At 39.8% G+C, this 22,444-nt stretch overlaps 1 protein-coding gene across 1 annotated transcript in view; it reads left to right on the top strand.

Annotated features, from left to right (window-relative positions):
• The window catches only part of UXS1 (UDP-glucuronate decarboxylase 1), an 86,019-nt gene that overhangs the window by 12,952 nt on the left and 50,623 nt on the right, over window positions 1-22,444 (top strand). Inside the window, exons 3-6 of the mRNA XM_019529588.1 lie at window positions 3,480-3,528; window positions 6,631-6,674; window positions 12,655-12,715; window positions 17,734-17,914. Of these exons, the coding sequence (XP_019385133.1) occupies window positions 3,480-3,528; window positions 6,631-6,674; window positions 12,655-12,715; window positions 17,734-17,914 (335 nt within the window). The remainder of the gene's footprint in view (window positions 1-3,479; window positions 3,529-6,630; window positions 6,675-12,654; window positions 12,716-17,733; window positions 17,915-22,444) is intronic.

Genomic DNA, 22,444 nt, shown 5'->3' with positions numbered 1-22,444 from the left:
CTGGAACAAATCAAGTGTTTAGTGGCACTAGTTTCTAGTTCTGTGTGGACAATAAGCATTCTGTGACACAAATCTGGTCAGTGTTCCAGGTATCCCACACTATATTGCTCTTCCTGCAATACACATGCACACATTGTCACTACTGCAGTTGGTTGCTCTTTTTTTCCCCTTTTTCTTGTGACTTTTGATCAATGAGCTCCCTTCCACAGCTTGTTCAATAAAAGCTATCTTTCTAACAATCAGCTGTGTTGTCACTCCCTGACTGCAGCCTCTCCACCTCCAGCCATCATGCCTCCCCACTTTCTCAACCCCTGGAAACGAAAAAGCATAAGTCTGAGTACTCTTTCCCCACCCTCCCTCCAAGTCACATGAGCAGACTACACACTTTGGTCATTTGCAGGTTATTGAAGTTCATTGCAATCATATTTAGGAAACAAGGGAAAGGCCTCCAGCCACAGGTCACCCACTGGGACTTTCAAAGCATGTGTGCAACCTCTCCTTCCCTTGCTGCTTGTCCATTGCAACGCATGTTGAGGTGGTTGCTTACTCCACTTCCTGGCATCAGAGCCATAACACTTCACAGTGATTGGGAACCAGTTTGCAATCAATGACTTTTGGGAATGGTTCGGTTGTTATATCTGTTTGCATCCTGTTCCATAACCCTTTTAAACCAGTTCTCAATCTGTGACATTTTGAACTGGTTCAATCATTTTGTCTTTTCAGGCTTATAGAATGGCTTGATTTAGTGCAAGACAAGAAAAACCTAAATGTCCCCATTATAAGCAGGGACAGGATAATTTGAATAGGTCTTAGCAGTGTTGCTGCTCGCATCTAGGATAAGCTAATCTGGGGAAGATGTAGCCAGAGTAGGGAGGATGTAGCCCAAGTAGGGAGGAAAAACACAACTGGTCATTCCCTTTATTACAGAGGTATGGAAAGGCACTTAGATATATCTGGGAAAGAGTCGGGTCCACTTGAACCATTGTACATGAGAAAGTCTTGCTGCTGCATGTGATTTGGGATTGGGTTCACTATGAGGTAAGGCACTGGGTTCACTATGAGGTAAGGCAGCTCAGTACAGACTCAGTCAAAATTAGTTTCCTTCTTTTCCTGGAGAAGTCCCTTTGGAGTCAAAGGGACAATGAATCTTTAGAAGACAGAGAGCCCTTTGGCATCATTCCCTAGAAGTGAAGCACATAGGTCCAGCCTAGGCACGTCTACACATGACACTACATTGCTGTAGCATCCACAGGTGTCGACACATGGCCAGCAGTTACTTTGTAGTGGTGTACCATTATAGCGTGCCACTATGCTGAAGTAGCTGCTAAGAAGAACCATGTACCATGCGTGTGGCACAGTATGGGCTGCTACTGTGCTGTGCTTTAGTACTTCCAAAAGTACTTCCAAAAGGAAGTAGCAAAGTATGACTCAGTAACAACCTTGCTATAGGGCAACGTGTAGACACCCTCTGTGTAGCTACATGTATATGTTGGGAGTAAAAATTATGTAAAATGAAACTGCAGTGTGCCAGCACTTGATACCCCCTTCTGGCATGTATACCAACTGCAGGAAGTGCCATTTCTAAGATAGCTTTCAGAAGTTTAAATATTTTGGGAGCTTCTATAATTATTTAGCATAAAGAAAAAGTTTATTTCCTTTAAAGATAATTTTTCAAAACTGTAAATTTTGTTTGCTTGGAGAAAAGCATTTAATAAAATATGTCCTGTGGAGTACAGTGCCACTTGTGTACAATAAACTGATTATTGGAATGATAAGGCTGGCATTTGCTACTATTGCTGCAGTGACTGTTTGGGACATGATGGATTTTGTTTGGAGACCACGCTACTGGCTTTACTGAGACAAAAGTACTGGAGTCATTGGAGGTTTTGTTGCAGACACACTGGCTTAAGATAGTTTTCCAGAGGATTCGTTACCCTGATTTCTAACACCGTGGCATGTGTGTGTCAAGTTAACAAAGGACCCTCTGTTTTCTTAGGTGTAGTGACTGTAGATCCCAAGTAAAGGAGCTCTGTCTTACTTGAAAGAAGTACATTTTGTGTAGGATGCCCATGAAACCTCTAGTATGGAAAAAACTTGCTACTTATAAAGCCTGTTGAATAAGTTCATAATTTTCCTTTCAGAATGCAACTTAAACAAGAATCCATGCATACTTAAGCAAAATCACCTAAGCTAGATATATTATTTTAGCTTATAACTTTATATTTTAAGTTTTTAGAAATGATTTAGTCCAAGGAAGAATTTAACTAATTGTTTTGAGCTGTATATGGGGGAAAGACTAAATATTACCACTAAGCCTTTAAATGAAGTTGGGCTTATAAGGCAACTTGAAGAGACTGCCTCAAATATATAGCCTGGCTTCACCTCACTTAGGCAGACTTAGGTGAAGCAACTGTTTTTGTTTGCTCATCAAGTGACCATTTTAACTAGGCTTCTGCATGCTTTTCTTTCAGTTGAAATTTAGAAATACTCATCTCTGTTGTAAGTACCTTTGCTAAATGGATGGTGTATCTTTTTAAGGAATACATCTCTGCTTAATGAAGAATATGACTGAAAAAAATTAACAAGTTCAGCTTACAGAACATGAGTTAATTTTAATAAACGTAATTGCAGCGTTGCATTTCAGCATCCAGTGAACATCTCCAGTATTTTCTAATAGGGGAGCTGTAGTGCCACTTTTGACTCTGCATCAAAAATGTTAATGCCTATACAAGGCGTACTTTGGAAAAATGACTTTGTTAAAATATCACCTTCCTACTTGATGCCTTTTTGTGTGCTTGTATATTCAGAGTTTGATTTAATTTCTCTAAAGACAAAAATGTGCTTTGATTCCTTCTGACCTCCCAAAGCCGATGCTTTCACCTATAGGTGAAAGTGATTCAGGTGCTATTCTGCTATGTTAAATAAAATTATTTATAGTATTTCTGCTTAAATCTTTGTAAAACCTTGCTGAAAGCACGGCACTTTCTGAGACTGAATTAAAGGTATTGTTAGCCTGCAATATTTTTTATAAAGGTAAGACGATCCCAGCGTACTCTCTTAACCGAGATTGAATTTACACATTTAGAAATAAGGGAAATGTTTTGTTTCCATATTTGAGGAGTTGAGTATCAGTACATATGGATCCTTAGCAGTTATGTTAGTCACTTGTCATGGAAATGCACTACAAAATTACTTCTGTAAAGGGTGACTGATCCAGCATGCATTGCACTGAAGTAAGGTACTATGATAGTGATTTTTGTTAGTCTTACGTGAAGTCAGGGGAATTGATTTTGGTAGGGATTAGATAAAGATCTATTGTTTATTTGCTCTGTTGAGTATTTTTACAGAATCCATTCCAAAATATCTGAAATAAATTTCCCTGTGAATGGTGGGGGAGGGTTTTTTGGAAACATCCAGAATGTACTGGAAGTCTAATCTAATTGCTCTTGCCTTCATGACTTGTTTTTTTCCTCCAATAGGTCTCTTCAAGACAATGGGGACCAGAAAGTTGAAAATAAGATAGAAGAGGTTAGTTTCCTAGGTGTATAATAATCTTCTTTTGCCCTTGTTTTCTTCCCCATTTGTTGTTTTCCCTCTGATCAGAATATTTTACCTTCTTTCCTATTTTCCACTAATATAAGATTCAGCATACTTCTTGCATCTACGTTGTTCTTCATTGTTATGTACCCAACTTCTGGCACTAATCAATAACTTTGTTTTCCCTCAGAAAATCTTAAATCCAGTTCTGTTTGTCATAAGGTCCTGCTGGGAATTAAGCCTTTTTTACTAAATTCAGGATTGCTGTACTAATTACTTTCTCTACCACCTCTGAAAAAAAAACCAAGTAAATTTAATGAGTTTTTACAGTTTTTAACTTTGAACCTATGAACATTGTTTTGTATCTAACCCATAACCATGTTAATGAGTTGTTAGTGGTGAAATATTACCATGATGGACTTCATAGAAAAACCTAATGGTTCTTTATACTAGGCATCCAGTCCAGTAATACTGAAAAAGTAAAATTTAGCTGGCATATATGGAGATCCTTTATACAATGTGGTACCTATTTTGTGTGACCACATTTTGAGGTGAGGGTGTCAGCAGGGTATATTTCTAATTTGTCAGTCTCTCAGGTGGATTTCAAGAGAACTGTATAGCAATTGTCACTTTGAAATGTTGATTTCAGTAGGCTTTGTTTCTCTCTTATGCCTGTTCCGTGTAAGCAACCTCAGTAGGAGTTTTTGGATTTGGAAATGCCTTTTTTAAGACTGATCAGACATAAAATGCTTTGGGTACCCAATATGCAAAAGTTACTGTAGAATCTCTTAGGTAAAGGTTCTCTACATCTTTCCAGAACTAGACATAAGTTGTGGTGGGACTACTTCACAAGTGACTCAAATGGTTTCACTTAAGGTACTAATCAATGTGAGTCAAGTTACTGAACTAGGTTTTTAATGAGCCTAAATTACTGTAGTCTGCTTGTTAACACAAACATGTTTGTTTTAGTCTTTGGACAAAGAACTGTCCAAATCTAACCCATTGTTTGGGTAGCAAAAATTAATTTGTTGAAAATTAATTTGTTGTTAGTAGTCAATACTTTTTGTGCCATCTCTGGAGATCCCTAAAGATATACTATCAGCTTATGTTTGGGTCCAAATTTAAATTTTAAAGCCTGAGGCCAAGAAAAAGACCTGATTTTCTTACACACCATATGCTTGCAAAATAATACGCACACCTTGCTTAGGGAAGGTAGAATGAAGAGGGGAAAAAAAATTTTTTTTTTTAGTGTTCCCTGCTATAACACAAGCTCACCAAAAGCTGCTGCCAGTATGACAGTGGTAGTTTTAAAGCTTGAACTCTGGAGTTGGCAGGAGAGGGCAGAACTGGACTCCGCTTCTCCTGCATGAGCCCAGGAAAACAGCACAGCCTTTGGCTGCCCTTACAGTGTTTTGCATGCCTCCATCCCAGTCCAGAAATAAGTCTTCCAGTTGAAAACGTACAACCCAATTTGGGATGGCTGATTTTTGGGGAAAAGGTATATATGGCATGCAAGTAAATGAGTTCCAAAACTGATTCCCACTATTTGAAACTTCAGTTTAGCATTGCATTATTAATGCACTGCTTGTTCATGCTGAGAGAAATGTAAGAAGTTAAACTAGTTTATATATTAATGCTTCTGTGACTTTTTTGCATTTCTTTTAATAGGATATGGTGATTAAAAAACTAGCTGACAAAATGTATTTATTCATTTCATTTATATGCTGCCTTTCCCAGCAAAGTCTTAGGGTGACCGAGGTGTTTACAAAATAATGTTACATTTTGAACACCTCCGCCCCCCCCAACCATTTATTTAAATCTGGGGAATGGACTGCTTGTAGCTCTTCAGTGTCCTCTGGTAATTTAGTCTTGGTATGATGGCTGTATTTTAGCATGTGCAATTATATTCTGTCCTCATATGTTTCCCCCAAATTACAAATAGGGTATTCCAGCTGCCGTCCTAAACAGTAACAGGTGTTGCTTTCTTCTTTCCTTTGGCTTATCTGAGGCAAATGACTGGAGAAATGAGCGAATGACTGGCTAGTCTGCAGTGCTACAGAGAAGGACCTGGAGGTCGAATACGAGCTGAATCTGAGCATGCTTTTGTTGGGGTGGGGGAAGGCCAACAGTATACTGGATTGTATTAACAGAAGTGTCACTTGCAAAACTAGGAAGTGTTTCTTCTGTTCTGTTGGGCATTACTGAGGTCTCACCTGGAGAGTTTTTGTCTCCATACTTCAAGAAGGCTGTGGAAAGACTGGAGAGTCCAGGTGAGCAACAAAAATGATTAGGGGCCTTGGAATCATGACTTAAGAGAATAGTCTGAAAGAACTAGGGTTATTTAGTCTGGAGAACAGAAGACTGAAGGGGACTTGGTAACAGCTTTCAAATACATCAATGAAGATGGAGATGGGCTTTTCTCTATGGCTGTAGGAGTCAGGGCAAGGAGTAATGGCCTCAAGCTGCAGCAGAGGAAATTTAGGTTGGAAGATTAGGAGGAACTTTCTGACTGAGGATGATCAAGCATTGGAACAGGCTACTAGAGAAGTTATGGAATCTCCATCCCTGGAAATTTTCAAGAGTAGGTTGGGCAGACCCTTGACTGTCTGTCCAACCACGGGTGATCAGGGGTGATCCAGCCTTGATCAGGGGGCTGGACTAGATGACTCTGTGAGATCCCTTCCATCCCTGCTTTCCTGTGATCCTAAACTGTTTCTTTCTGTAATCCTCTATTTCCCTGCATGAAAAAGGTGGCACTAGTACTGATCTCAATTATTACTTCAGAGTGCAACTGTACATGCTTGATGTGTTGTTTACAGTGGTAGACTAAGTGATTTTTCTGTACACATAGTAGGTTTTTTTTATATCAGATTTATTTCTTTCTTGTTTAAAAAAAAAGTGTTGGTATCTCTTGGCTCACAAAGTACTGCATAAAATGTAAGTTGTTCTCTTTAGCTGGACTATTTTGATTGTAGTTATTAAGATGAAATGCATCTTATCCATCCTTATCCCAAAATATTTTTACATGGGTATTTTTTGACCTGTAAATCCCTGTATCTTGGCTTTAAAGAACTAATTTTATTCTTGGTTTAGGCTATTGCACCACTGAGAGAGAAAATCAAAGACCTGGAAAAAAGGTATGTTTGTTCTGCAGTTTGGGGAACTTCATCAATAGAGCCAAATTTCTGGTTTTCCCTGACCAAGCCTCCTGATCTTGAGTTTGACACGTGTGCATTTTGTATATAAGCTCAGCAATGAGATATTTCTCCTTCGTAAATCAGATGTAAGGCTTTTATTTTTTTTTTCCTGGGATTGAAAGGTTTAACAATGCGCAGGATGAGTGACCCCACTGAAATAAATGGAACTACTCGCTCCTTTTTTTTTTAGACTGAAACTCCCATGCAAAAATTTGGTTTTTTGGGTCCCTGTAGGACATGTAAGCAGCACTCTGAATAAGCATAAATGATATGAACTTGGAACATTATTTTAGACCCTCTGTTTGTTTCTGGCAAACAGCTATTATGAAAGGCAGTCTTATGAAGGTTTGTGATCTGCCCTAAACTGACAGTGCTGATAAGCACATTTGAATTCACATGAGATTCTGCCTATCACTGTGCTTCTTCCATGGAATCATGCTTCTCATGGTAGGAAAACATGCACAGTATTCACATGGTTTCAAAGGTGCTGCATGCTTTTCTCTCAGCAGCACATATAATTTTCTATTTTGTGCTTAAAACACAGATGTAATTTTCTACATCTGATTGACTGTTTTCATTTTTTTACTACAAGTGTAATCCTTCCTTACTGAACTCTCCAATAAGTACTAATTTGCTTGATCAGATTGGATGACCTTGGTGCAAACATTCCTTATATGTTGGGTCACCATTAACTATTGTAAACCATGTTGTCATACTTACTAAACTGTAATCATGAACAAATAAAAAAGTAATGATGTGTGTATGAAGTTGTCCTGACTTTTCTCTCTGCCCATTTGATTTTTACCATTTGATAATTTATTTAATCTTTAGCTGTAATGAGTGAGGTTTGTGTGTCCTTGATTTGTGCTGCTCTTAATTCAGACATCACTGTTGTCACTCATGAATGGGATATGGATTATAATAGCTTGATCAACAGTTTGTTTTGGGGCAATTGTCAAATGAAGTTTTAGTTCTCCCTGAATCAGAGCCTGAAGGTTAATATCTTCTCAAGGTGCTAATGCAGGGTGTTTCATTTTGAATAGTGCTTGCAATGTGCCGTTTAATGTAGTAAATTTCAAATGTTAGCAGTATCTCCCTGCCAGTGAGGGGAAAATGCTAAATTTTCTAGTTTTCCCTAGGAGTCTGCTTTTGTGTTGATAATTTCACAAGATAAAAGATGAATTCTTTGGTTTTGTATCTGTGCAGTTATTTATTCATATGCAAAGTGAGTATAAACTGTTATTGCCATTGCCATCAGAGATGTAAATAATTACCAAGGGTAGTTATGAACCTGTAGTTAAAGGACTGAGACTGATGAGTAGTAAGTAGAAGTGCACCGATACATTGGTCCGATATCGGATTGGCACCAGTATAAAGAAAATGGATTGTATTGGAAATCAGCTTGATGTGGCAGATAATTTGGCCAGTAAATGCCCGTGCATGTGTGCAGCCACGGTGCAGCATGTAGGCAGCGAGGAGCACAGCCCAGGAGCTTTCAGAGCTGTGTGTAACTGGTAAGTCTGGTGCGATGGAAGGGGTATGGGGGGTGGGCAGATGAAGGCCTCTGCAGTGAGGGAGAAGTGGGGCAGGGGAAGGTGCGGGACGGAGCTGCAGCATGTCTTGTCTGGGGGGTGGAGGTGGCTCCCACTGCTGCATGCTGCTCATCTAGGAGCCGCTGATCTGGTGGCTCCCGCTGGTCTGGTGACTCCTGCTGCTGCTCCCTCATCCAGGAGGGCACTGGGGGGAGGTGTGCCCCTGGATCTGCTCAGGGTGTGCTGGGGCTGTGCAGGGCTCTTCTTGATCTGCCCCTCCACACCCCTTCCCTCCCCTTCCACCATACCAGACTTACCAGCTGCACACTGCTCTCCAAGCTGCTGGGCTGGTATTGGAAATCAAATCAGTATCGGCCGATACGCCTCCTTAAAAACCTTTTACCGGTATCAGCCCCAAAAATCTCTATCGATGTACCCCTAGTAGTAAGAGGAAGCTGTAGTTAGAAGACTGAGACTGATGTCATGAGTAATAGAAACTTCTTTATACTGTAGTCCATTTGGGTATAAAGGCTTTTCATTGTCCATAGGTTGACAAACCTGAAGGCAGTTCATTCTGCTTCCTTTAGTATTAATCTCCTGGCAAAACATTGTTAAACTGAGGCTTAGTTTAAGGGTATAAATCAGTAAATAATTCAGAAGTAAAAAAGTCACTGGAATGGCGGAGTTGCCCATACCAAGCCTTAAGAATACAGGGAATTTAGAATTAAATGTTAAGAACCACGTAGTTAAAAGCATGAACACTTACAGTTCAATCACCCAAATAGCTTGACCTCTGTTTCTAGTAGTGATGATCTGTGAATAACACAAGACTTGTCATTTTCTTCTCACACTTTTTTTTTTTTTTCCCCTCAGCCCATTCTTCTTGTTACAGTTTGGGGCAAAGAAGTTTGTTTTCTACTGGGGACCCTTGTTAGTATTGAGGTGTATTTGAGTGTGAAGATTTTGTTACCTCTACCCCCTGTATAGAGAACAACAGCATTTTTCCTTAGTCTCATAAGGATCCTAATTGAGGAAGTATTGTGGGTGAAAAGGAGGCAGGCCTATGCCTGGTGCCTTAGAACCAGAACCAGAGTTAATCCAGTGGTCATCTGCAGATGTAAATGTAATCTGTTAGTGTGAACCTTTGGCATATGTGCAGTCTCACTTACTATATACCCGAACAAATTTTTGCCTGCAAGAAAACAAGAGTGGAAGAATAACTATTGAGTTACCACTAAGGTCACAGCAACATTTACTTAAGAACATGAGCTATTGAAGTATTGGCAAGACTAAACTAAGTGACTAATTGTTACTTAGTTGCAAGTCATATGTTGCCATAATAGAACAAGCAAATAGGTGAAAAATAAGTTGTAAGATCTGAAAGCTCCCCCTACCCTAGTGCAAGAAAACCTTTGAGCTTCAGTTTTATATGCTTATGATTTATGGCTGCTTGTGGATGTTAAAAAAATTTAAATGTAAAAAAAGATGCTTTATTTGAAACTCAGCGTGCTCCTGTGACAAGCCCAGCACATACCAAGGAGAGGTATCGCATTAGTTGGACCCAGCTCACCCAACATCTGTATAGACTGTGTGGCAGGGCACTGTTAGTGCCTGCCACTTTAAGGGCCTGAAGCCAGCAGCTGGCAGGTGCCTGATTAGGGCAGCCATTTTGGATCTAGGGCTGCCCATAGAAACAGGGCATTTTGCTGCTGGAAGGCCATGCCACAACATCACCTGGCTCCAGGGCTGCTGGTATCAACCTGGAGGTAAGGGCAAAAGCTGTAGGGGATGGTCAGGAGGCTCCTGGTCCTGGGTACCACCTAAAACTGCACCCTGATGGGAGTGGGTGGCCTGGTGGGGCTGTCAGTGGTGTGGGAGCCCCCAGGAAATGCCAGGCCAGTTACCGCCTGATGGGAGTGAAAGGTGGGTTGGAGTGCCTTAACCCCAGCTCCCACCTTTGGGTGGATCAAGTGACACTGGAGGAATAGGAGGCCAGGCACGGCTACGGCCACCTGAGCCCACCCTAAGAGGGAAGCCCCGTGGCCCTGAGTAGAGGGGGCATTGTGTAAGTTCTCAGAGTAGCACCATGACCTGCTGCTCCACGAAGGTAGTGAGAGTCCCCTGTGAGACCCTGGAGCACCAGTATTATTCATCTCCCCACATCCAGGAAGGGGACCTGGAGAGAGTGTGGGGCAAGTGAGGCCAGAGGTGGAGTGCCCCCTTGACTGGTCCATGCTGGGGCTAGGACCAAGAAGGTCAAAAAGACCAGGTGCCCACCGCAAGGGGCACTCAGAGTTGTGGGCCTGGGGCCCTGCCTGGCCTTGGAGGTGAGGCCAGGGCCTATGTGTGGCCAAAGGTCCTGAGGAGGGACCACACCCAAGAGGGGAGCCAGCTACAGGGAGCTCGGCAGCCTGAAAGAAGGCAGCGTACACTGCCTGAGCGGAGAGATCAAAGAAGGGTCCTGCCAGGTGGATTCTGAAGCTGAGTGTGGGGCTGGTATGATTAATAACATCTGGATGCCATCTGCGAGGCTTGGGCCACGGTGTAGGGGAGGTATGGAGCCATGGACAGCCCCAAACATTGGGGGTACACTAATGGGCAGCCTCCTGCATTATTTAACAACTTTTCATTATTCCAGCAAGGCGTAGAGGGTGAGATAGGCGGGCAGCATGCCCAAAGACAGGTGGGGAGCTAGCTGTGGCTAGCGGGGATCCCTGTGATGCCACAGACTGGATGCTTTAGTGGGGAGTTTTTGGTGCTTTTATCTAATAGCTGATTCACTCAGCTTGAGATAAAAGCACCCAAAAGCCCTGCTGAAGTGCTTGATCTATACAGGTGCTGTGTAGCCAAGTTGAAATAGCGTGCTGCTTCTTCCAGTAAAGTGTGTGGGTTTGTTTTGTTTTGTTTTTTTGAGGGGGGTTAAACATCTGCAAGCAGCCAATAGGATTATTGTACTATTAGAAGTGAGTATCCATGGCTTATTTGTATGTGACTATTTTAAGTTGTTTTGACAGGTTTTTTGAGCTATTTCTGGGGAAAATCTCCTAAACTCTCTTATTAAGTAGCTCTACAGTAAGTTTCTTGGGATGACTAAAATAGAATTTTCCTTGACTTTTTAATATAAACATTTAAAACAAGAAATGGAAAAGAGAAGTGTATGACGTTGGGGGTACTGAATAATTTTTTTAAATTCTTTATTTTTTCTTTACTCCCTTGTTTTTGGGGATTTTTTGTTAGGTCAAAAATGAAGGGAAAAAAATCTAAAAATAATTGCCTCTTAGATTAATGTAATGCATTTTCTCTTATCCCATATATACCTTGTCCTCAAAAATCAGCCCTCCAAAATTGGGCTGTTTGTCTTGGTAGGGAAGCTGGTTTTCTTTGCCAAAATAGAAGAAGCACAAAGACACCATGTTGCAATATGACTGCCAGCTTCTCTGTCAGCAAGCAAGCACTAGGGATGGAGTTCAGTGTTAACCTTTTCACAGCTGCTCTCAGCTCACTGGCTAAGAGAAGCTGACAGCTGTTTCCATTAAAAAGCCAGCTGTAGGCCATGATTCTGGAAATACGCCAGCATGTAAGCACATGCACACATTCTGCCTTCCAGAACAAGGTGTGTGTCTTATCTGCGGGGCATATGGTATGTGAGAAAATACATTGATTTTTAAACCAGTACAGTAGTATCTGTATAAGGTTTTATAAGTAAGTACTAAATCTGCATACTGTACATGCATGGTAATACAAGTGTAATTGAAACTCCTGTAATTTTTAACTTAAATGTAACAAGATTAAAGTTTAAAATAGTTTAGCATGGTTTTATGTAGCTGTAGGAGCATTCAAACATCATAGTTACAATGTAACAGTTGTCTTGTGTAGCAATTGCTCCTCCTTCCTCCCTCTCCAAGACACATACTTAAAGCAGCAAAGAGTTGCATCTGTCCTCAGCCTTTACAACCTGATCTTCTGAGATACTGTAATTGCTGCCATTCCCTTAGCTTTCCATAGATGGAGGCTGTGATGATTTTTGTTTAAGATCAAGCAAGGAGAAAAATATATGATTAACTCCTAAGATAAAATGTACAGGGATATTATTTTTGGGTTTTTTATCACATTCCATTATTTTATTTTATTTGCATTTATTTTTAGTACATTTAGGGCAACTTCTCATGTCTGCTCAGATTCCTATAGATTCCTCTCTAAGAGAGTGGTAGCAATTTGAAAATTTTGTCAGGGTAAATGTATTTAGATTTTACCTTTCAGTGGGTGGTACACTATGCTATAAATGTAGTGGGGTCATTTTTGTGACAATTGCTGATTTATCCTTTGTATTTCTTCTAACAGCAAAAGTGAAACGACTAATTTTTTCTTTGGTTTGAAATGTTCTGTAGTTTCACTCAGAAGTACCCACCGGTGAAATTTCTATCAGAAAAGGACCGTAAGAGAATTCTGGTAAGTTAGTATTTTATCAGGGTTCCTGCTCTTGAAATAAGAAGTGTTGGTATAGAGTTTTATGACTCTTGGATTAGTTAAAAGAAATGACAGAAGTGGTAACAGTTTTGGTGCTATATAGTTCAGTAGGAGCCAGTTTATTCCTTTTTGTCCTGTACTAGTGAAGTGCTCAAACACGGCATGTGGGTAATAGGCTTGGGCTCTCAACAGAAGTTGTCTTTTACCAATGAAGTAGTTGCTGTCATGGTAGTGTCATGGAGCTACACTGGGTCTGATCTGTGTTTACAAAAGGGTACTTGACTACCTGCAGCTGTTGGAAACTTCTTGAGACTGGGAGCCATTTGAAAAAGGGCTGATATTTAGAAAATGCAAATTAATGTCATGACAACATTCGGAGTTCCCTAAGCTGGACTGGTAGCCCTCTTTCCATCCTGTTATATGAAGAAAGGGCATGTATAAAATACAGGTTCCCCATCTTCAGTAATCAGCAATCCTCTCTTGCCTCTACAGGATCCCTAAGTACAGATAATCTTCTTGGGTATGCTAAGGGAAGGAAAGGACATGATTTGTCAGGGAGAACCATGACCAGGGCATGAATGCACTTCATTGAAGGTTCTGCAAAGGTCCCTAATTGCTACTGAAACAGGATTGAAGTTCGCTGTGTCCCCAGATTTTTTTTCTTTTTTGAGGCCACCCTGTGATGCAGATATGAATTTGTTCTGTAGTTTCGAAGGGGTAGAGAGAAATGCAAATTTTGTAGAACGTACAGAAGTTTCTGCTCTTCTGTTTAGTGCTAATACAGATCCATGTCATTAAATGCCATTAAGTTTGACTTGCCTAGTATTCTTTTTGCTCTCATCTCTTCACCATTTAGAAAATTGAGTGGCGTGAAAACAAGCAGCCTGCTTTATCTCTTAAAATTAAATTTCCAGAGCCTAGATAATGGCATTTATATATTATGAACACAACTTTCTGGAACCTTCTATCAGTTTTATGCAAACATTCACAAAAGGAATAAAGAAAAGCTAAGCTAAGAGAATGTGGCTTGCAGTATTTTCTGCTATTTTCAATATAGCTATAACAGAAACACACAATGCAATAAGTTTAAAGGTAACCATTTATAGGTCTTCTGCTTCTTCTGTTGTAGAAGTTGAGAAGTGGGTACTGAATTAAAGTGCAACGACAGCCTTTTTGGCTTTCTTTAGTTTGAGTGCTTGGTTTTAAATGTAGAATTTTTTTAATGCGACTGAAAGATATATAGCAGGCTTATTAACAAGGTAACAAATTCTTTAAATAGCTGTGTTGAGAGAGCTAAAAACTGTTTTGCTTCAATTCTGGGTACAAGTGGGCAGAAGAATGCCTGTCACACATACAGACAGGTAAATAGTTTTTCAGCCTGTGTAGCGAGAGAGGGTGATTTTAAAGCTAGAGCTAAGTCAGGGAAATAATCCTGGTCATTCATATCTTTTTCTGGAGGGAGCCTCATGACCTCAGTTCAGTTTCTGTGCCAAGCTCAGGTTGATGGTTTCACTGTGCTGGGACCTAAAGGAAGAAGTATCATGTTAGAGATCCTGAACTAATCTTTGAATTCGGTGAGATGCAAGTTTAGAAAGCAGCACAAAGAAATTACACGTTCAGTGATCTCATACCATGCAGAAGAGCTTCTTCATCTTTTTTGCCTGTACTCTGAAATCTCTAGTTCCTAGTTTGCTTCCAGGTGCAGTTCTAGATGGCGTTTAACTCATAAGAACCTTTAAGGTAATCAGTAGCCTAACCTATATAGACAACTGTTCTAATCATATGGTTGTCCAGTTGTTGAGATCATTCATCCTGACACTTCCTGTACTTGTACATTTTTAGGACTAGACAATTTGCAGTTCAGGGCCCCTCAATTAAAGTTTATTCCTGACTACCTTTGTCTAAAAGAGTCCAAGTCTATTGAACTCATGCCATGCTTCAAGGCCTGACTGTTTACTCATGCTGTCTTTAAGTAGATGAATAGGCAGTGAGCATTTTTTTTTTTTTTTTTTTTTTTTTTTTAGTAATTGGAATTTTTATTAACTTTATAAATGATAATGTCAACTTGGGATTATTATTGTCTGTACTTTGCCCAAATTGATTGTGGTGCACCTATACAATATATGAAACTTCATTATACTTTACATTTGGGATAGTACATGCCCTGGATCTGACTAAAAGTATCAGATAGGCCTGGCAAATATGCAGATCTTCAAGTGCTTCAGATAGAGGGAAATTGCTTTACTGAGTATTTTTAGTGCACTTTAAATGACATCAGCATTTATTAATCATTTTAGTGTCAAAATGGTTAAGTGCACCATTTCGAGAAAGTACTGTTTATATTTTAAAATTATATTTTTTCAAGTGCCAGGTTACAGCTGACAAACGAAAATTGTTGATCTAAAATATTTGGGTCTTAATAGATCATTGTTATTTGTAAGCAGTTGTATTTTAAAATGAAGTGCACCAACCCTGTTTTTAAGAATGATTGCAGAAAGTATATATAGAGTGTTTTGGTACCGTAGTCATCTTTCTCTTTTGATGTAGCCTGAAGTGGGTGAAAAAAGATTGAATGAGTGCAACAGTTGTTTACTTTTCTGGGGAAATTCAGCTCCTTTTCCAAATCACTTTTCATCTAATATTTACGGACCCCTACATCATAAATCTGTGTTTTTGCTTTATTAAAATTCTATAGCCATTTTTAAATATGACTACATTTTTAAAAAATTGTGCACTATTTCACTTTTCAAAAATGTAAAAAAACCATCCCTCAGACATGGACTCTGCAACGCGCTCTTTTTGGAAGAACTGATTTTCTAGATTTTATCGTACCAGCTCCCCTCCCAACCTTCTTTCCCCCTCCCCCGCAAGAAATTGCAAGCCCAGAAATATGTAGAATCCTCGAGCAGAAGTTGGAACTAGGTTGCCTCTTTACCTTTAGTCAGAGCATAGAACAGAGTCTTTCCCACAAATGTCTTTTGTCCTGGACAACAAAGAAAAATAAGGCGAACTCACAGAATGTAGTTTAACTAGACTGCAACTCTTTATAAGTAATACATTTTGGGACCTGTTGTATTAATAACTTCAATGCGGGACATCCTTTCTTTCTAATCCATGTCACTTGTTGAAGAACTACCTTCAGTCCCCAGTTTTAGTAAGCCTTAGTCTCAGCTTTGTTGATGAGATTATGCAACCCATCAGTCATGAGAGTTAGGGCATAGGAAAGAAGATTCTGTCCCGGCTGTGGCATAGGAACCTCATCTTCATTTCTTACATTCTTTAAGAGGTGTATTATTCTTAATCAGTATCCAGTGCTGGTGTATCAAGGAGCATGCAATACATATTTGAGTCTGTGAGGCACCAGGTATAAAAATAAAGTCTAATATCTCACTAAACATTCACTCTCTTAATTCTTCATGTTTCACTGCTGGAGTACTTAAGATGCTATTGTTGCCATACCAGCAGGTGTAAATTGCTAACGTAAAATGAAAGCAATGGGCAAATGAGAGGGGAGTTTTCATACCTTTTATAAAAGCACCGTGAACAATTATCTCCCCCTCCTGCCTCCCCCCACCCCAACCACCTTTTTGGGTCACCCCTCAGATAAATAATTTTTTATTGGTCTTTGTTACTTTCCTGATTTAAAAAAAAAAAGTTCTTACAAAGTTGATTTTGTTTGTTCAATGTCTCCAGAAAATGCTTTGTTTTTTATTGATCACAAGTGAGGGAATTTCTCTGATTAACTGAATCAGAATTATACAGTCTAACCCATACTGTACTAGTTAGATTATTATCTCATGGCCACAGCAAAACTTTTTACTCTTTTAATTTATCTGGTAAGGTTGATTAATTACTGAAGTGCACTGATGATACAGTAACTTCATGATTGGATCACCTTGTGCAGTCTGTGCAGTCACATAGTTGTATGTTGCATATGTGATATTCTATTGGATATGGACCTTTTCTTTTTTTCTGGATAACTACCTTTGACAGGGGCTATTGCTCTTCCCTTATGTAGTCTTAGAGACTGCTTGTGAAGTATAGTAGACAAGAAAGCTGTGTCTCTGTAGACATGTCCCAAAGCTTGTTGTTTGGATTGCCTTTTTTTTTTGGTGATTGCACTTTTCCTGACTTCAATGATTTACTGCACTTTAAGATTGACCAGCAAAAAGCAAAACAAACTTTGCCATTTTAATGTCATTATAAGGGAAGAGTATGAATTATTTCTCATATTGTTTGGTGTTTTTGATTTTTGTGTGTGTTTAGAATAAAATGTCAGTATCTCTCTATTCTGAAACTCTGTAGATGACAGTGGGATGAGTATGAAAGGCTGAGAGTTCAGCAATAAAGTAGGGAAGGGATTGAGGGAAGTTCAGAGCAGCTTTCATTTGTAATGCATTTATTTGGTACAAAAAAGCATGTAGTCAAAAATAGTAAACATTTCCTCTCATTTGGTTTTAAGAGAAGATAGCACTTACAAGACTTGGTTGAGATATCTGAGATGTCGTCTTTCAAAACCAAAACTAGACTTTGATATTCCTGATTTTAGAAAGATTTAAAAAGGGGAGGAGGCAACCTTAACATTTCCTCTACATCTTTCTTGTGCTGAGGATGAATCCTTTTTGTCCATCTCCTGCATACTTCTCTTTCATGCACACAACACACATACACTCACCTCCCCCAAGACTTTGCAGTGCAGAAAGGGGATGAGTCCAATTTTAAGATGAAACAAAATCCTCTGATAACCTCCAAAATTATCTATATTAATCTTTTTCCTGCCAGTAGTTAGATTTGTAAACCCTCAGTGATTAAATGAACTAGATGGAGCCTATCATGAACATTTATATTGCCTAAATAAAAATACATTAAAAATAGAAATGGAGTTGTCTCTCTGTGGTAAGCAAAGATCTGAAAGCTGCTGTTCTTCTGTCTTGTTTGTGGACTTTGTCTGGTGTCTCTGTAAAAAGAAAAAAAAATTTATACCAACTGTCCTAACGCAGATAACTGGAGGAGCAGGGTTTGTGGGTTCTCATCTTACTGACAAACTAATGATGGATGGCCATGAGGTTACAGTTGTGGACAACTTCTTTACGGGCAGGAAAAGAAATGTGGAACACTGGATCGGCCATGAGAACTTTGAACTGATTAATCATGATGTCGTAGAGCCCCTGTACATTGAAGGTAAGTAACATACTCGAATCTGGTATTCCTTGGTATCTTCAATTAATTGTATTCACCCTGCGTAGGTGTGCTTGGGTACCAGTTAGATTTACATATAGGTATGCAGATGGGTCTGTTCTGGTACCTGTTCTGTGGTCTTTCTCATCAATATTTCCTTTTTTAACGTAGTGCCCTATGAATACCTTCAACTTACAAAGAGGTTTGGTGTTTGGACTATGAGAAGAACTTCTCATTTAGATTAGGTGAGAGAGGGATCCCAAAACTAATTTTGTGTTGTAACATGAATTCACATTATGGCACATTATGATTTCCTCTGGATTAAACAGCATGTGGTGCATTGATAAGAGAGGGGTTTTTTTATTCATAGTTGAACTTTGTCCATTCTTTTTTAATTTGAAACTTTGCAGATATGCAGTGACTATGTATTTAAAAGATAAATGAAGCTGAGGCCTCATTTGCTATTCTCTTGCTGATATCTGACAGATGGAAAGGTTCAGAGAAATCTATTGTAAATATATCCCCCTAGCACTCTTTGTGAAGGGGTTTTGACAATATCAAAGCATGTAGTACCAAAATAGTTTTGTAGGCACATGGTCTTTCTGTGTTCTACCAATGTATCTGTTCAATTATTGTATATTATTTTGCTTCAGCTTCTACTGACAGAATATTGGGACAAGGATGTTATTAGCATGCTTTATTTTTGCTGCAGATACTGTTAGCTTACATCTTAGCCAGTGTAGTCTGTCAGCTTTCCTAATTTCCCTCAGCATTATTTCATTCTGATTAATTATACTTGAGCTATTTTTCAGAGACTATCAGTCTTTTAATACTGTGGCCAAATTTTGAAACCTTTAATTTAGAGGAATACCAAAAGGCTTCTGCTGCCTTTCCTTTGCTGCACACAAGAAATCAACCAGCAGTTTTTTTGTACTAACTGTACATTTTAATACAGTGTTTGGCGAGCAGTTAACTAGAATTTTCTATATATTCCAGCCCTGTTAATGAAGATGACAAGTAAAGCAAAATATTCCAAAAAGAAAATCCCTGCTTTAATTTTATATTATTTATACTCCACCTAAATCATGCTAAAGAGAATACATAAAAAAAGAGAGAGAAGGACCTGTATGCGGGCTTGTAGAGCTTGCAGTCTGAAGCTAGAGACAGAAGTTACATATAAACCGGTTTAAGTGATCATAAACTGGTTTAAACCTGTAACAGAACAAAATTTCAGTGCACATAAACCAATTTCAAAATGACTGAAACTGGTTTAAGATAAACCTGGTTGAATGTAGAATCAGTCAGACTTAACTGCTTAACTGCTTGAGGTTCGACCAGTTTATGGAACTTCTGTCCTTGACCTCTTCCTAGTTTAAGTTAAACCAGAGTCCCCCAGTATCCCAGCATGCTCTGCAGCCCTGGGCTGAGCTGGGCTATGCTGTGCTGTCTGTTTCAGAGAGCAGGGCTGGCTCTGCCCATCCACTCTCTACCCCGAGGAGTGGCTGGGGCGTGGCCAGATGCTGGCTCAGCATGGCCTCCTGAGGCGAAGGGGGCTCAGCCAGGATCTGCCTGGCCAGGGCAGAGCATCCCCTGTCAGGGTCTTCCTCTGTCCTCGCTTGCTGCTTCAAGGGTGGGGGCGTGGCCAGATGCATGCTGTCATGGCCCCTAAGGCAGAGGCAGGGAGGGGGGTTTATTTCCCCCTTCCCTCCCCTCTCCCTCCAGGACCCCAGCCAGGGCACAGCAGCACCTGTCTGGGTCCCTCCCTCTTGCTACTCGAGGGGTGGGGACTGTGGCCACCCCAAAATTCAGCTTAGCCCTCGTAGCCACCCATCCAACCCTGCCACCGCTGCTTGCCCTGCACGGGCTGCAACAGCTCTTCCTGTCCTGCTCCTGCCTGCAGCACAGCCCCTCCACTGGGAAGAGGCTTGTGCTTCCCAGGACACCAGAACAGGAGCTGGTCCCTCCTCCCTCGCTCTAGCACCCCCCAGCTTCTGGCCTGAGCCACTGCAGGCATCTGCCTGCATTTCTGGAATCCCTATTCACTTGCTTGCCAGTTCAATTTGCATAGGTTAGATTAACCTGCAAAGATTGAATCAATTTAGGCTTGGGCTTTTTCAATGTCTTTCTTAGCCTGAATGTAAAAGTGATGCAGTAAATAGAAGGAATAAACTAGATGGAGGATGAGGTAAGGAAAGACATTTAATTACAATAGATTCACTTTTGGTTTTGGGATATTGCATCTTTCAGTGGTTCCATTTGCAGTCCTGAGGTGTTGGGTTTTGTTTTTTGTGTTGTGTGTTCTTTTGGGGGTTTTTCCCCCTAGGTTATCACCTATGACCTAGATAGGGCTTTGAGCAGGAGTTTGAATGAGGCTGAACACCCAGAGATGAAAGGTTTGGGAGGACATTTCAAGCACTAACAGTTGCCTTCTCTGAGCAAGATGGTTTAATCCTTTTCTGTGGTGCCTAGCACTTATTCATTAATGAAAGCTAACTTCTGATCCACAAAGAAGAGGAAGTTCTTGATTGGCCTTTTCTTGGGTTTTAAATTTAGTCTGCATGAGCTCTCCACATATGATTTAAATGAGTTTAGGTGAGTTTGAGTTTTGCAGCAGTTTCTTCCACAAGGCCACATTGAAATCCACCTCTTTGATTCCTGATGGAGACCTGACTGAGACCTTATGAGATGAAATGACACCCAGCTTCTTGGGAATGCTTCTGATTTTAATTGACCAAGATACTAGCAGATCCCCTAAAAAAAAGATTTTACTCTCTGCTCTGTGACACTGTTGGTGTAATGGATCACTGTGTGTAGTAGTAAAGGACTTACCAAAATATAAGGCATTCATTTTAAAACCATCTGTAATGGAAACAAAGATCAGTGACTTCTTCTATTAACAAAGAGACAGACTGGGATATTGAAAAATAACAGAACTGTCCACAGAGTGTTGTCTAGGAATTCACAAAGATAGTACAAAAATGGGAGTTTGAAACTGATGTTGTATACTTGTTTTACATATATATGCATGTGTTTAAGAAATGGACAGATTTCGTCCATGTGGGGGTTTTTTGTTTTGTTTTGTTAGTAATCTAATAGTAAAAGTTTTCTAGTGTTTTTTTAATTAAAAAAAAGAACAAAAATAACACACAAGCACTTTTGGCAGCAACAGTCTCAATGGAATGAACATCTCTGGAGTGTTAGTTGTTAGTCGTTGAAGAAAATAGCATGTCGGTGCCTTGCAGTTTTTCAGCCCCAAAGGTAAGATGAAATAATAGCTGCTTAGGATCCTTTTGCCCCCATGTTTGTTTTTTTTTGTTTGTTTGTTTGTTTTTTTTAAATTTTAAGTTATAAAAATCCATAAGGATAGCAAAAGACCCCAGGATACAATCTGAGAAGGTGTTTTCAGTTATAATCATGGATCCTAGTGGTCTTTGATTGAAAAAATTCCCAATTTTCGATGAAAAAAGTAACCCCAAATCCATATTTTTCCATGATTAAAATGAAACATTACTCACAGAGAGGCAGAGGGAGAGATGTTTCATTTTAATCATGGAAAAATGTGAATTTGAAGTGAAATACTACTACTATATTGATATCTATAATAAATAATGGAAAATGTGAATTTGGGGTTACTTTTTTTCACCAAAAATTGGAGATATTTTTTTAAATCGGAGAAAACTAGGATCCCTGCTTATAATGATGCGTCTGGGTTGAACCAAATGAGATGCAGTAAAGTGTAATACCACACACCTGATTAATTTTTTCGTATTCTTTTGATTATCATACTGTCTCTGCTTTACAGTTCATATTCATTAGAAGTGGCTTTATTGATTCCCATATAAGAAACGCTTTACCTTGCTTTTTGTAAAGCAAGTTCACACTGAGAAATTTTAGGAGTTTAACACTGAAACATAATTCAAGTGGAATTTTGTGGAAAAACCATGACTCAGTTGCAGCCAAATGTTAAATTTCTGGGGAGAGTCAAGAGATGATTGCAATGCTGGGGTTCTTTAAAAGCAGTTAGTATCCCTCTATCTCCAGGGTTGCAGCTTGCAGACCATCAGTCCTGTTGTGTGCATGCTTGGAGGTGCAGACTTCTCTGAGTCAGTTCTCACAGTGAGAATGCAGTGTCTTATGCTACTGGCAAATTTGAGGGGTGTTGTGAAGGGCTGGATAGCAGTCGTCCCCCTCCTCTGGAAGCAAGCTATGGAAAGCTTCAAAACTGACCATAGTGGGATGAAGTGTGCATATTCTCCCCATCTTTATTTTAGGCTTAGTAAAAGCAGCCTGTGTAACCGGTTTAGATGTGGATATGGATGACAAAAAAGTGACAGTGAATACAAATCCTAAAAGTTGATCATTATGGTGGTTGTTACAACTGTGAGAACATCTACAGTTCTAAAGCAAAACAAACGGTGGGAGTCTACTACAGCCCTCCCAAACAGGGAGAAGAGCTTGACCAGGAATTCTTGGGTCAGCTCACAGAGGTAGTGAAGGCTAAGGATGTGGTAGTCATGGGGGACCTGAACTTCC

The sequence above is a fragment of the Crocodylus porosus genome, unplaced genomic scaffold, assembly GCF_001723895.1.
Source record: "Crocodylus porosus isolate Cpor-Errol unplaced genomic scaffold, CroPor_comp1, whole genome shotgun sequence".
NCBI lineage: Eukaryota > Metazoa > Chordata > Crocodylia > Crocodylidae > Crocodylus > Crocodylus porosus.
Note: the sequence above shows the minus strand (reverse complement) of the source record. Positions and strands in the feature narration are given on the sequence as shown.